Source organism: Cynocephalus volans, chromosome 12 (assembly GCF_027409185.1).
Source record: "Cynocephalus volans isolate mCynVol1 chromosome 12, mCynVol1.pri, whole genome shotgun sequence".
NCBI lineage: Eukaryota > Metazoa > Chordata > Mammalia > Dermoptera > Cynocephalidae > Cynocephalus > Cynocephalus volans.
Window position 1 is genome coordinate 67,779,729 of NC_084471.1, and position 15,576 is coordinate 67,795,304.

A 15,576-nucleotide genomic window follows, 5' to 3' on the forward strand; every position below is an offset into this window, starting at 1 on the left:
AAGAAACAATTAAAAGAGTTAAAAGACAACCAACAGAGTGTGAGAAAATATTTGCAAAATATACATCTGACAAAGGATTAATATCCAGAATATATAAGGAACTCAAACAACTTTACAAGAAGAAAACAAGCAACCCAATTAAAAAATGGGCAAAAGAGCTAAGTAGGCATTTCTCTAAGGAAGATATCCAAATGGCCACAGACATATGAAAAAATGCTCAACATCACTCAGCATCCGGGAAATGCAAATCAAAACCACATTGAGATACCATCTAACCCCAGTTAGGATGGCTAAAATCCAAAAGACTATGAACGATAAATGCTGGCGAGGCTGCAGAGAAAAAGGAACTCTCATACATTGTTGGTGGGACTGCAAAATGGTGCAGCCTCTATGGAAAATGGTATGGAGGTTCCTTAAACAATTGCAAATAGATCTACCATACGACCCAGCCATCCCACTGTTGGGAATATACCCAGAGGAATGGAAATCATCAAGTCGAAGGTATACCTGTTCCCCAATGTTCATCGCAGCACTCTTTACAATAGCCAAGAGTTGGAACCAGCCCAAATGTCCATCATCAGATGAGTGGATACGGAAAATGTGGTACATCTACACAATGGAATACTACTCAGCTATAAAAACGAATGAAATACTGCCATTTGCAACAACATGGATGGACCTTGAGAGAATTATATTAAGTGAAACAAGTCAGGCACAGAAAGAGAAATACCACATGTTCTCACTTATTGGAGGGAGCTAAACATTAATATATAAATTCACACACACACATACACACACACACACACACAAACCGGGGGGCGGAGGGAAGAAGATATAACAACCACAATTATTTGAAGTTGATACAACAAGCAAACAGAAAGGACATTGTTGGGGGGGAGGGGGGGAGGGAGAAGGGAGGGAGGTTTTGGTGATGGGGAGCATTAATCAGCTACAATGTATATCGACAAAATAAAATTAAAAATAAAATAAAAAAAAAAAAAAGAAAATGAGAACAGAAACCAGATAAGGCCTTGGCAAGACCTTGTACCTGACTCACAGACATGGACCCTTTGTAGCTTATGTCTCCTTCTGTCCTGTTTTTTGCTTCCCATGTTCCATTCCCTCAGCCCCCTCTTTAAAACTCCCTCAGTAAACCTAAGTCTTGGAGATGGCTTTAGCCTGGCCATTATCCTTCAGGTTTACTGGGGAGATGGGATAGCCCACCATCTCCTTCAGCTGAGCACATCTGCTTTCCCAACACCAACCATTTGACTTCTGAGTCTTTTTTTCTTCCCTTCTCAAGGGAGCAGGCAGCCGGACCTGAGTTCAGTAACAAAATGAATAAAAAGGTAGAAGTTCTCAACAGAAAATAGAAACTATAAAAGCAAAACCAAATGGAAATTTTAGAACTAATAAATACAATATATGAAATTTAAAAAATTATGGATGAGCTCCATAGCAAAAAGGAGTGGACAATGGAGAGAGTCAATAACTTGAAAAAAGACTGATAGAAATTACCTAATCTGAAAAATAAAGAGAAAAGAACATTGAAAAAAACATATACTTTAAGCTAGAGAAAAATGACACACTGCTTATAGGGGCATAATAATTCAAATTACCACAGGTCTCTCACCAGAAATGATGAAAGACAGAAGAGAGTGGAAACACCATCTTTAAAGTGCTGGGGGTGGGTAGAGGTGGGGTGGACAATTCTATAGCCAGCAAAAACACCCTTCGTAAGCAAAGACAAGAAGAAAACAAAACAAAATTTTACAAAAGACATTTGGGGATGTAGGAAAACTAAGAAAATTTGTTACCTGCAGATCTGCTCTAAAAGAAAGGCCAAAGTTCTTTAGAAGGAGGGCTATGATACCAGAGGGAAACACAGAACTTCAGGAACGAAGGAAGAGCAACAGGAATGGTAAGTATCTGAGTGAATATAAGACTGTTTGCTTCTCTTATATTCTTTAAAATATGTATAACTAATGCAAACAAAAATAATGACATTGGTAGTGTTTCAGTGTAAGTACATGGGCAGCACACATCGCAATGAGCAATGTTCCAAGTGCTTTTTGTATTTTATCTCACTTTATTCTTCCGATAACCTTATGTGGCAAGTACTTTTATTATTTCCCATTTGACACATGACAAAACCAAGGCCCAGAGAGGTTAAACAAGTGGTGAAAACAGAGACACTCTGACTGCTGAGCCCATGCTGTCACCACCATGCTGTTCTGCCTGTCACTTAACCTCAGTAAGCCTCTTCCCTCATCTATAAAACAGAGAAAAACTTCCTACTTCAAAGAGTTGCCGTGGAGATTACATGCAATGTATATCAACAGAATGAGGAAAAACAGTATGATTATTTAATCTGAGGTGCTGAGCACGCAGCCTGGCACACAGTGGGTGCACAAGAAATGGCTGCTTTTGTTTTGATGATGGTGGTGGTGTGGCCATTTTTATTATTGATGGAAATAGCTGTAGTCAACAGCTCTACCAGTCCAGTACCAACCATGGGTGGATGCAGCAGTGCCAACATGCTGGCAACCTGAGCCTTTCCTGCTCCTGCCATGACCGAGCCTCAGCCAGGCCAGCCGTGGGGGTTGGCTGCCCTCTGCTGGCCATCAACTTCAGCAGGGACAGAGTGCAGGAGATTTCCAAAGCGCCCAGCAGGACTGGGCCATGAGATGCAATGGGGGGGTGGGAGCTGAGAACCTTCTGAGCATATATTTTTCCTCCAAAATTGTATTTAGGACACAAACATTACAACAATGGATAGCAACTTTTAAAAAGAAATCTATCCCCTCTCTCACCAGCCCAACACAGCCTTGTTTTCATCACGTTGTGTTTCTGTTGGTTTTGTTCCTGCAGGTGCTCAGAAAACCACAGCCTCGAAGCGGGAAAGAGCCATGGAGGGCTCATGATTTTCAAATTGGGTGTGCTCCTCAGGCTCAGGGGCCAAAGCTTCCCACAGGGGTTCATTTTCTGCCAAACTTCAAATATCTAAAGGATCCAAGGTATCTACTTATTTATCCAGTCACTCAGTCCACAAATATTCAGTGAGCACTTATTATATTCCCAGTGCTGTTCTAAGTTCTTGGAATCCATCAATGAGCAAAGCAAACAAGATCCCTGCTCCCATGGAGTTTATTTTGGGGTGAGGAGAGAGACAGACAATAATCAATAAACAGAATAAATAAGTAAATTCTAGAGTGTGTTAGGTGTTAAGTGCTACAGAAAAAAAGAAATAGATCAGAGCAAGACAAGCAGGATAGAGAGGGCCCCAGATGTGAGAGGGCAGGTTGCCATTTTTTAAAAAGGGTCATAGAGATGATATTTGAGCAAAGACCCACAGGAGGCAACAGAGCAAGCCCTGTGGATGAGAGAAGAGCATTTGGCAGAGGAGGCGGCCAGAACAGAGGCCTCGAGTCAGGGGTGTGCCTGGTATGTCTGAAGGAAGATAGTGTGGCTGCTGAGAGCAGGGAGGCCAGAGGAAGAAGACGGAGCAAAAGAGGTAACAATGGAGACAGACAATGCAGAGCCTTGTTAGCCATCATCAGGACTCAGTGAAATGGGACTCACGGGGTGTTTGAGCAGAGGAGAGACATGACCCAGCTTAACGTTTTATGGGGCTCACTCTCTTGTGTTGAGAATGGACTGTAGGGGGCAAGGGGCAGGCAGGGAGAGGAGCATATCAACCTTACCTGTTCTACAACTAAAGATGTAAATAAATGTATGGCTTTATATAGCTGTTTCCCTCCTGAGATTTAGAGAAATGGTTCTACTGCTGAAAAGAAAAGAAGAAAAAATTTCAAAACCATTAATACGATCCAATTCTGAAATCAGAGGCTCTGTATGGACTGAGCCTCTGCTCTGACCCACAGTAGTCACAGGCAACAGCAAAGCCACCAGGGAAAGCTGCCAACAGGAAGGCCTGTGGATGGGATTAGGAGGAAAGGAGAAAGTTTGTTGGAGTTCTTTGCCTGCTGGGAGAGGGACCCAGCCCAGGATGCACTGGGAGGGGACAGTTCCTTCCTCCAGCTCTCTCAATTGCTCTGACCCTCAACTCCTCTCCCCTAGGGTCGCGGAGTCAAGCCCAAGTCTTGTAAAAGCCAAAGAAAGGATCACAGGGCTAAGAAGACCCTTCAAGAGTTGTGTCCCAGTGCAACAGGTGGGTAGCTTTGGGTGCAGAATCAGAGTGTGGCCAGCAGAGTTGAAGGGTGATGCCTAACTTGAATCAGCTGTGTGGGTGGCCAGCGAGGCCCTGCTCAGGACAGGCCTTGTTACTGGGGAGCCCGTCAGGGTTGACTCAGGAGATCCAGCCAGCCGGGAAGCATAGTAAAATGGCCCGTGAGAGCCCAGGCCGGTGCAAATACAAAACTGGGAGGGTCAATGGGCAGCTTGAAGGTCAGACACAGCAGGACCAGGGAAGGCATCAGGGCTCTCCTATCTTCTGACAGATCTGGGAAGTCTTCCTAGAAGTGGAGGGATTTTAAGTGCCGTAGAAAGAACAGGAGGGAAGGGAGGTAGTGAGCCTCCGGTGTGGAGCAGAGTGAGCTGCCCTAACAGGCATCTCAGCCTAGGTAAATGAAGGCAGTGGATGGCCCATCTGTGGTGGGCTTGAGGAGTGACATGGGACTCTAAGAAAATCTCAGAATGCATACTCTGTGGAGAGGAGCAGAGTCAGAGGGAGTCCCAGAAGTTGCCTGGGCTCTAGGGTGGGATGAAGAACCTCTCTGACCCAATTAGCTCTTAAGGCTTCCTGGAAGAAGTGGCCTCTTGGGAGCATTTTAAATTATGGGAGGGTCATGGACTCTCAGGTGATATTCCTGTCACTGGGTGGAGCCTTCAAAAGGTGTGGGGGCAGGAGGGGACAGGACCAAAGGGGGTGATGAATGACAGCACCTAGAATAGGAGGGTGTGGAAGGGGATAATTGAAGTTACCTGGGGAGCCCCAGAGATGGATTTTATGAGACACTGAGGGAAATCACAGCCTTACTCTGACTAGTTCACAAAGGCTTCCTAGAAGAGGTGGCCATGCTGGGACATTCCAGGCAAAGGTGTGACTCGGGGGAAGGCTTGGGGTAGTGAGAGGGGTGCAGTACTGGGACCCAATAGGGCACAGGTGGGCAGTGAATGAGGATGAGACCAGTGAGAGGAGATCAGGCTCCCACCCCAACCCCCAAAAGATCCTGACTCCCAGGGCAAGGGCCTGGGTCCCACTGAGTAGCCATGGGACTCTTGGTGCTCACCATGAGGCCCAGGTCCCTCCAGAATAGCTGTGCCAGATCAAACTGGCCTGTGAGCTTCTCGCTGGCCCTGGACCACTGGGACCAGCCCCACAAGGAATAGGCCCCCTTCTCCATTTTGCTTTCAGCCCAGCCCCTCCAATCCAAAGCTCCATCTGCACAACCATCCTGAGCAGCCCCCGCCAGCCCTGGGCTCGGCACTGCTGTCTGCAGCGATGTGAACTTCACCCAGCACCCAGCACCCAGCACCCATGAGCACACCCTGCGCAGGAGTGGACCTGTCCTCACTCCCACCACACCTGCACAGGTGCTCATACCCTTGTTCCCTTGTTCTGGATAGTCCTGCTGGTCCTGGGTGGGTGCCTCAGTTCTGAAAGCAGTGGGGCTGTCCCCAGGTCTCCTAAATCCTGGCTCCCACTTCCCCATCCTCAGTACACACACCCAATTCAGGCTGGAGGTTTGGGTGGTGTGTGTGTGTGTGTGTGTGTGTGTGTGTGTGTGTGTGTGTGTGTGTGTGTGTTGGGGCAAGGGAAAGCAGCAGACACAGTGGCCTCCTTCCAAGATGAAACCTCCCCTACCTCCTGACCACAGGGAGAGGCAGAAATGGTCCGGTTCCATCAACTTCAACAAACTGGAAGAGAGCAAGGCTTGTAGGAGCTGTGAAAGGGGAGATTTTTATGGACTTTCAAGGCTCCTCCACCTCCCACACTCGGCCCCCGCCCTCCTCCTTGAATCCCTCTTGGACCACACCACACCAGCTCCAGGTCTACACAACAGTCAGTCAGTGAACTCACTGTCCGGAGCACCCCAGGCAACAGGGCCTCCACTGAGGGGCGGGGGCTGGGGAATCATCTCCTGTGCTTCCCCAATAAAGTCTCCTCTCTCCACCCCCAGACTCCACCCTATATGTTTATACAAGTGAAATCAGAGTAAAGGAAACATTAAAAGCAGTCTTGAAAGGGTAAAGAATCGTAAATGTGCGATGAAGACCGTGGGCAGGAAAGGAACAGGCCAGGCCCACTCTTGGCTGGGCGAGGGGTGCAGGGGAGATCTCTGATAGGAAGCAATAGTCCCTTTCCTTTGGACAAAGTTTGATGGTCCCCAAAGCACATTCTCATGTATTACCCACTTAACTCTCCCAACAATCCTGGAAGCTAAGAATGAATTCCACTTTGTAGTCAAGGAATCGAAGGCTCAGAGTGGTGAAGACCTTCCCCAAAGCCACACAGCTAGGAAGGGTCCAAGCTGGCACTTGAACTAGGTCTTCCAACTTTGATTCATTGCCCAGGTTGCTAAACCTATCTGCTTCCCCATGAGTGAATATGACTTGAATATCTTTTGGGGGCCAGCTGGTGAGGCCACCTGCTCCTCCCCCACCAGCTGCCCGAGGTCCCTCTACCCTCCCTTGAAGAACAGGTGAGGGCTGCGGAGGTAGAAATCAATCAGCCTGATTCTCCGTGGAGACAGACCCAAGGTTGGGCTGGCCGTGGAGATGAGAGCGGACCCAGGACAGAACGCAGAGCATCTCACGGAGGATTCGGGAGAACAGCAGCACACAGCAGTGTTTGCTTCTGGAAGGGCTCCCTAGAGGAGGAGTCGTCCTTTAAGGCAGCTCATCAACTCTTCTTCCTTAAGCTCCTAGCACTTCAGGTGTCTGGCTAACCTCCCTGGGGACAGAGACCACATCCCCAAGGTTTGTGCCCAATAAACATTAAAAGAATAGCAGTCATTATCCTAATAAGTGGCCCAAGGACACATAGGGAAGCAGGGACTTTAGAAGGATGAGGCTCCCAGAGCCCCCGAGAGCCAGATCATAGCATCCTCAGTTAAGAGTAAGCCACCATCCCACTCCCATCGTTATGCAGAGCAGTCTCTAAACATTCCTCTAGAGCTGACACTTCTGGGGCTGGTGGTTTTGGAAGGAGGAGAGATTCACTGGATGTGTTTCGTCCTAAAGAGCAAAGGGAAGGTGCCCAGAGTAAGTTTATAGCCACCAGGTTATCCCAAGACTGGGTTCTCAGAGCCTTTTGGCCAAATGGATGAAAGTGGCTAGAGGGAGTCTCCCCATTACCCACAAGTGGCCATTATTGTGGCCACTGAGAGCTGTGTGGTTTGCACTTTTCCTGGGTGACAAGTGAAAGCTCTGGGACAGAGGCTTCTGGCCTGGAATCCAGAAGATTCCAGGAGACCATCTGCTCCAGCCCTCTGTCGTGGAGGGAGTGTAGCCCCTCAAAGTGGCCCCTCTGGTCCTGAACCACCTTCCAGGCCATGCTGCCAGGGTGGATTTGGACTCACCTGATCAATCAACCCCAAAACACAATGACGTACATGAGAATGTGTCCTGCATGCAGTCAGGCAGATGAAGGTAATGATATACTGAGGTCTCACCCAACCTGGGACCCTAGAGCTTCTCCCTTGAGACAACGGCCCCTGTCTATATCCCAAGGCCAGCCACCCCCAGACTGTTTAAATCGTCTCCCAGTGTGGGCTGAGGCCATCTCACAGAGAGACTGCAAGAAAATTAATTACTTAATGTATGTAAACGAGCTTTGAAGATGAAAAGTGCAAACGCACAGTGTCCCTAATAACATCTTCAGTACTTTTACGGAGCCCCCGAGTCACTGCTGAGCTCACCTTTAAGATGAGTCCTTGGGGAGTTGCTGGCAACCTCCCCAAGCCAATAAACAACATAAAATGGCTTTTCACTCCTTTTATGCAACCAACCCCAGCTTTCCCCACCAATAAAAGGACCAGGGAGGATCAGAGCCACCAGAAGGATCCTGAGCCTGGCACCGCGCACCCACACGGACTTCCACAGCCGCTCAGACTCTGCTCAGAACCGCACGATGTCGTGTCGCTCCTACAGGATCAGCCCAGGCTGCGGGGTCACCAGGAACTTCAGCTCCTGCTCAGCTGTGGCCCCCAGGACTGGCAACCGCTGCTGCATCACGGCCGCCCCCTACCGAGGGGTGTCCTGCTACCGGGGGCTGACGGGCTTCAGCAGCCGCAGCCTCTGTAACCTGGGCTCCTGCGGGCCCCGCATGGCTGTCGGGGGCTTCCGCGCCGGCTCCTGCGGCCGCAGCTTCGGCTACCGCTCCGGCGGCGTGTGCGGGCCCAGCCCCCCCTGCATCACCACCGTGTCGGTCAACGAGAGCCTCCTCGCGCCCCTCAACCTGGAGATCGACCCCAACGCGCAGTGCGTGAAGCACGAGGAGAAGGAGCAGATCAAGTGCCTCAACAGCAGGTTCGCTGCCTTCATCGACAAGGTCAGTGAGGCCTGTGATGGTCCAGAGAAGCCCTCTGCCCCGCCCTCCCCTGGAAGGGCCCAGTCTGCTGGGGAGACACGATGACCGCTGGGTTTGGGACAGCAGAGGGAAAGGAATGCAGACCAGTATTGGGAGAGGATCCGTTTCCATCATTTAACGCCAGCAAAGTTTATTGAGATCCAGGTGTGGTCTAGAAATTTAGTCTGTGGTCCAAAGTGTATGTGTGTTTCTGGAGCCAAGACAACGTTGGATATCAGAGCCGTCCCTGAAAAACTGGATGGGGCACTGGGTGCTGGAAAAGTGGGAGATCACGGGAGAACAAAAGGCATGTGGCTCATGGCCCGGGCAGCACGTGAGGTGGCTGGAGTACCCCTCAGAGCCACACTGCCTTCCCTGTCCTTGCTATGCCACTCAGCAATGGATGAGGAGGTGTGACAGCCAACCAGTCCAGGCTTGGCAGCCTCTACCTGCATGGAAGGCTGGAATGTAGACAGAGGTGGCCAGGCTGGTGGGAGGAGGCCCACTCATGCAGCCAGAGTGAGAAAATCGCTGCCTCTCAAGAAGGTCTGGGGAAGGAGGCTGGGAGCCACCTCCACGATGGCTCCTCCTGTGTCCACAGGCTTTGCTCTAGCAGAGTAGCAGGACCAGGCTCAGGGCTCTGGGATCAGTGTTCTGGGGACAAGGGAGGTGAACTTCCTGTCATTACTTTCTCTTTAGTGATTTTAGTTAATCCTGAAAATAACCCAATGGGGTAGGTATTATTATCTCCATTTTTCAAATAAGAAACTGGAGCTGAGAGAGTTTAGATGAGCTGCACAGGCATACTGTGGTGGCAGGAAAAGGCCATGCACAGGGATTCAAGGTACATCAAATCCTGACTCTATCACTTACTGTGAGCTAGTCATTTCACACCTTGGGGTCTCAGTTTCCCCATCTGTAATATGAGGGAAGTAGTATCTACCTCCCCATAAGGTTGTGATAACTGAATGAAACTGATAGCTAGGTGATAGAGACGGAGACAAAGATAGACACAGAGACAGATGTGTGTGTGTGTGTGTGTATCTTAGCACAGGCCCTGACACCACATAGTAAACATTAAATAAGTGTTTGCTTCGTAAATTAATAAGTGAAGGACAACTGGTAATCATAATAATTAAATTGACTGAGCACTTACTACATGTCAGGGACTGTTCTAAGCACTCGACATGTATTAACTTGTTCAGTCTTCATTGTGACTCTAAGGTCAGCACTATTTTCTCCACTTTAGGAATGAGAAAACTGAGCACCAAGAGGGTAATCAAGTTGCCCACTTAAAATGGCAGAACTGGGACTTGAACCAGAACTTTAGCTTCAAGCCTGGCTCACTCTCCTTCCCACACCCACAAACACCTCCCTGAGGGGCTGGGGATGGGGTACCTTGAGCCCCAGACACTCAGCCCCATGGCTCTACCCTACTAGTCCAGCCCTCTATAGGGCAGAGAGAGCTCTGGGCATCCAGACACCTCCCTCAGGATCCCCCTGAGTCTCTCTCCTCCACCCCCATGGCAGGTGCGCTTCCTGGAGCAGCAGAACAAGCTACTGGAGACCAAGTGGCAGTTCTACCAGAACCAGCGCTGCTGTGAGAGCAACCTGGAGCCGCTGTTCAGTGGCTACATCGAGACGCTGAGGCGGGAGGCCGAGTGCGTAGAGGCTGACAGTGGGAGGCTGTCCTCGGAGCTCAACCACGTGCAGGAGGTGCTGGAGGGCTACAAGAAGAAGTGAGTGGGGCGCACCAGGGAGAATTCAGAGGGAACATTGTAGATTCTGCCCACAGCCCCCTTGCAGCAGTTTCTTTAGGATTCCTTTAACAGGGATCCAGAGGGGATGTCCAGTGGGGCCTAAGTTTCTTCAGATTCCTTGGCTCCACCTCTAAGACTCCACCCCTGTGAGTCTTTGAACTAGCTTTCGGGGGAGTGAGGAAAGGAAACCCAACAGAGTTCCACAGCTCTCTGTTCCCTACCCTCCACAGTTTACCTTCTTGATATGGGCTTTGTGATCTCCCAAAGGCAACAGCACTAGCTGTCTTTGGATCTAGGTGGCACAGGTGATTTCAGACTTGGGGGATGGAATGGGCATCCTGATCTCATCCCAGAGGCAGAAGGACTGGGGTGGAACAAAGCCGGGCTAAGACAAGAGCTAGCCCATGAATAATACACAAAATAAATCATGAAGAGGACAAGATAACAACTGGAGGGGGGTAATCCCTTTTCAACCCCTGGAAGAATGTGCCCAGGACCTGGGATGGTATTCAGGCTCTAAGCCCTCAGCTGCAGCCCTTTTCTCTCCCCCACCCAGGTATGAAGAGGAGGTGGCTCTGAGAGCCACGGCAGAGAACGAGTTCGTGGTTTTAAAGAAGGTGAGGGGCTGGGTGCGGGGCTGGTGGGGGGGACCCTTCTGTGCAAGCTGCAGCACGGGTGATGGTCACCACACTGACCAAAGGCACCTTCCTCTGGCCTCCTCCCACACATATGCTCCCTCCTCCTTGTTCTGCTGCCAGGATGTGGACTGTGCCTACCTGCGGAAATCAGACCTGGAGGCCAACGTGGAGGCCCTGGTGGAGGAGTCTAGCTTCCTGAGGCGTCTGTATGAAGAGGTGAGGGGGCACCTGCCAACCACCCAGGGCAGGTGGAGGGGAGGTGTGGAGACCAGGGGAGCAGGGCAAGGGTACATGTGTGGATGTGTGTTTGCCAATGTGCCATGTAAGTGAAAAGAACATGCATGCCCACACGTGCAAGGGGCCCACAATCCCCGTTATGGGTATGCATGTGCCTAGGCCACATCCACGTTCACGTGTGTGAGGAATATGTAGTATATCGTGCTGGGGGCTGCTGTGTCTGTGAGCAGCTCTGTGTGTTGGAATGTGCGTGCCTGTGCACTGATCTGTGTGTCAGTCACAGACAGATATGAAGGTGTGTATGTGAGGTGGGGGATCGGGTGGGTTCCCAAATGGGAAGGGCTCCTAAGTAGTGGACTAATTACTGGTCCTGGCATTCAAACCCAGTTTCCCTGCTGGGTGACTTTGGATCAGACCTTTTTCACACTATGGACCTTGGTTTTCCCATTTGTTAAGTCGGAGTCTATTCCCAGATGACATCTAGGGCCCCTTCCAGCCTTGTTGCTTTATAATGAACCTATGCATGAATAAAGGTGGTACAGGTGGGAGTCATGTAACATTCCTGACCAGTGCCCCCTCCAGGGAGTGGACACTGCCCCCAAAGGGGGAGCACATGGCTCAGATCAGGTATCAAAATCAAACGCACTGGCTGTTGGCCCCACAGGAGATCCGTGTTCTCCAAGCCCACATCTCAGACACCTCAGTTATTGTCAAGATGGACAACAGCCGGGACCTGAACATGGACTGTGTCGTTGCCGAGATCAAGGCTCAGTATGACGATGTCGCCAGCCGCAGTCGTGCCGAGGCTGAGTCCTGGTACCGCAGCAAGGTGAGCAGCACAGGATACCTAGCTCGTAGATGCAGCAGTGGGAAGGATGCAAAGTATCTACTAGAAAAGGCTTTTTTTGTGTGGAGATTGAGATCCCCAGGGATGGTAAGCAAAGGGCTGCCTCTCTGGGGTTGGGGTGGCAGGGCAGGACTGCCAAGTGTGGTAGCACAGGCTGAGCACTAACAACCTGCACATTCCTCCCTGGTGTTCTGAGTGGGTGTGAGGTCCCACCCTGAGCCTCATGAGCCTCTCTGCTTCCCCCCAGTGCGAGGAGATGAAGGCCACGGTGATCCGGCACGGAGAGACCCTGCGCCGCACCAAGGAGGAGATCAATGAGCTGAACCGCATGATCCAGAGGCTGACAGCCGAAATTGAGAATGCCAAGTGCCAGGTAAAGTCCACATACAGGCAGCTGCAGCACCTAATCGGGCCTCACAGTGTGCTCATGAGGAAGCAGGGACCCAGAGAGAGGGCAGGGGTTCCACCGTATTTCACAGCTCTCAGCCTGGGATGAGCCATATCACTGACTTCCAAAGGAGGGACCCAGCCCCTTCCTTGGCTACCCTGCAACCACAATCATGGAGAGATGGTGAAAAGTCCACTCATCTCCTCCCTCACATCCACAGCCCCGTTAACTACCTGGCCATGGGTCCTGTCCTCTCTCGGCCCTAGCCCCATTTGCTTGGGTGAGCCAAGCTGTGCCTTCTCTCTCATCCTTGTCCTCACATCTCCATCCTCACAGCGTGCCAAGCTGGAGGCTGCTGTGGCCGAGGCAGAGCAGCAGGGCGAGGCAGCCCTCAGTGATGCCCGCTGCAAGCTGGCTGAGCTGGAGGGCGCCCTGCAGAAGGCCAAGCAGGACATGGCCTGCCTGCTCAAGGAGTACCAGGAGGTGATGAACTCCAAACTGGGTCTGGACATCGAGATCGCCACCTACAGGCGCCTGCTGGAGGGCGAGGAGCACAGGTGAGGCTAAGAAGGATCTGGTGGGGTTTAGAAGGTGGAGGTCCTGATCCTCCAGAAGTGAATTTCCTTGAGCCCAAGCGTGAGCTACAATTCTGACCAAGGCTAGTACAGGCCAAGCTCCAATAATAATAATAATAATTTATTGAATGCTCATTATGTGCTAGACCTGTGCTAAGTGCTCACTTTATAGTCCTTACAATCTAATGAAGTATGTGTCCTTTTTCCCATCCAAAGATAAAGAAATAGGCTCAGACTTCAGTGCCTTTCTCATGGCTAGCTACTAAGCAGAAGAGCTGCAACCTTCACCCAAGTCATGTGCCTCCAGAATCCATTCTGTTCCACAGCTCCTACGTGGGGCTGCAGCTTGGCCAGCCACTCAGGCTTGGGTATCACAACGCCGAGGCACCTCTGTGTGCATTTAGCTCTTCATCACTCACAAAGCCCTTTCACACATGGTGTGTTTGACTCAGCGCCTTTCTGCGAGCTTGACTGGCACTATCTGGGGTTGGCCACAGTCCCTCACACTGGAAACAGCAGTGGAGTTTATAATCTCACCTACTGCTGCTAAAAATCAGAAGGGCTTGTATCCATAGTTAGAGAACAATTAAAGAAAATAAGCATGTCATGTAGATTTGGGGGAGCTCTTTCTGCCTCTCAGAAGGTTGACTGTACACAGGATGACCCTCTCTGTCCCTGAGCAACCACTTCTCTCAGGGAATCCAGCTCAGTGTCTGGAACTAACAGAGTTTTCTTCCCCTAGGCTGTGTGAAGGTGTGGCCGCTGTGAATGTCTGTAAGTATCTGCTTGAGATCCTCCTAGAAAGATGGCTTTATTGATGGGCAAAGCTAAACCCTCTGGCTTAACCCATTGTGCCTCAGTGTTCCCCCAACTAAAAGAGGGCCTTTCACCCTCCCTGGCTCCTCATTGGAGACCGCTAAGGGAGTCAGAGAAGGCGGAGTTGAACGCCTTCTACTGGTGGCGACGGTGAGCTGCAGGCCGTGGAACCGGGAGAGGCAGCTTTGCCCCTCTGGTCCAGGCTCCTCACTTCCCTCTTGCCCCAGGTCCCCCAGATGGGTGGATAGGCTGAGGGGGATGGGGCTTGTGCTATTGAGGAGGAGGCAGCTCCCACAACACAGATGCCCTCTGGGGCCTGACATGGGCTGAGAGAGACGCCAGCAAGCCACTCACCCCTGTATGTCTCCTCTTCCCACAGGTGTCAGCAGCTCCCGCGGGGGAGTCTCTTGTGGGGGCCTCACGTACAGCACCACCCCAGGGCGCCAGATTGCCACCGGTCCCCCCGCCACGGGAGGCAGCATCACAGTGATGGCCCCCGACTCCTGTGCCCCCTGCCAGCCCCGCTCCTCCAGCTTCAGCTGCGGCAGCAGCCGGTCTGTCCGCTTTGCATAGAGTCTGGCGGGCCTCCTGCCAAGAGCCTGCCCCACCTGGTCGCCCTCGCACTGAATGGTGTGTGAATGGAAAATGTGTGCTTGCTTCCAGAATCTTCCGGATGTTTCTACAGAGGGAAAGACCCTCGGGCCACTCTCCGTCACCTTTTGATTTTAGGGAGTTGTTTCCTAGTTCTTCCCTGGGCTTCATTTTATAGAGTCATTCCCAGTCCTTCACTTAAATCCAACTTGCCTCCAAAATACCTGTGGCCAATTTGTACTATTCACCAAGTTCCCTGGGGCACTCCCCGTCACCCAGAGTGGCTGGACAGCATGGAAGCTTGGCCTTCCCCTGGGTCAAGGCAAGATCCTAACCATCCAGCCAGGCTCCCACCACCTGAGAATCAAACAGAGAGGGGTCTCTCCAAGGCTGGGAAGGATGGTCTCCACAGCAGGCACTTGCCTGTGTATTCTGTTTTGCTTGTCTCTCTGACTGACTTCCTTCTTCTGGGTTAACCTGTTCTAGCCAGGCTCCTCATGTGACCTCCCAGTCAAGAGGCCCATTACGGTGGGGAATCCTTTTGTCTACAGCCCCCCGGATAAGGGACTTTGGACAAGCCTTGCTGTGCAGTGCGCCTTAATACATTTCAAAGTAAACTCCGTGGTTGCTCCAGATCTCCCCTGCCCAGTGCAGGAGGGGACTGTCCAGTGCAGAGCCGGCAGGATGGAGAAGTCAGGCCACTTCCCAGTCTCCGTCTTGTTATGCCTGTCTGTGGGTGCCTTGCCTTCTGGGTTGTCTCAATCTGTGTTTCAATAAATGCTGCTGTTGTGCAAGGATATGTGATCTTCTGACCTACAGTGTCTCCACTCCCTTGCTCCATCTCCAAACAACCAATCCTATTCCAGCCCCACACAGCCTGTCCCCAGTCACCCCCAGTGACTCTGCTCTTCCTGTCCACTTCCACAGCCTGATTCCTCTTGGCCCTCCTCAGACTCCTCAGACTCCCACATGACCTCTTTCTCCCTGACCCACCCCTCACACTCTCAGCAGCCAGAACTCCATCCCAAACTCACTGCCCTCACCCTCCCGCTTAGCTCACAGCTCTTCCCTGCACACACATGTGCTTCTGTGCCAAATGCAGCTCCATCCATCGCATCTTCCCTACCTACCCCTTAGCCCTGTCCAAGCCACCACCCAGCACGATGCTTCCCAGGAGACAAGACCACCCTC

General features: G+C 51.2%; 1 protein-coding gene across 1 annotated transcript; it reads left to right on the plus strand.

The window, feature by feature from the left end:
* The first annotated feature begins 8,067 nt into the window (after positions 1 to 8,067).
* LOC134361314 (keratin, type II cuticular Hb5) lies at positions 8,068 to 15,163 on the plus strand. Its single transcript, XM_063076349.1, has 9 exons — positions 8,068 to 8,515; positions 10,064 to 10,272; positions 10,850 to 10,910; positions 11,052 to 11,147; positions 11,833 to 11,997; positions 12,263 to 12,388; positions 12,740 to 12,960; positions 13,721 to 13,752; positions 14,174 to 15,163. Exons 1-9 carry the CDS (start codon positions 8,096 to 8,098, stop codon positions 14,365 to 14,367), a joined length of 1,524 nt encoding a protein of 507 aa, XP_062932419.1. The 5' UTR covers positions 8,068 to 8,095; the 3' UTR covers positions 14,368 to 15,163.
* The last annotated feature ends 413 nt before the right edge of the window (positions 15,164 to 15,576 follow it).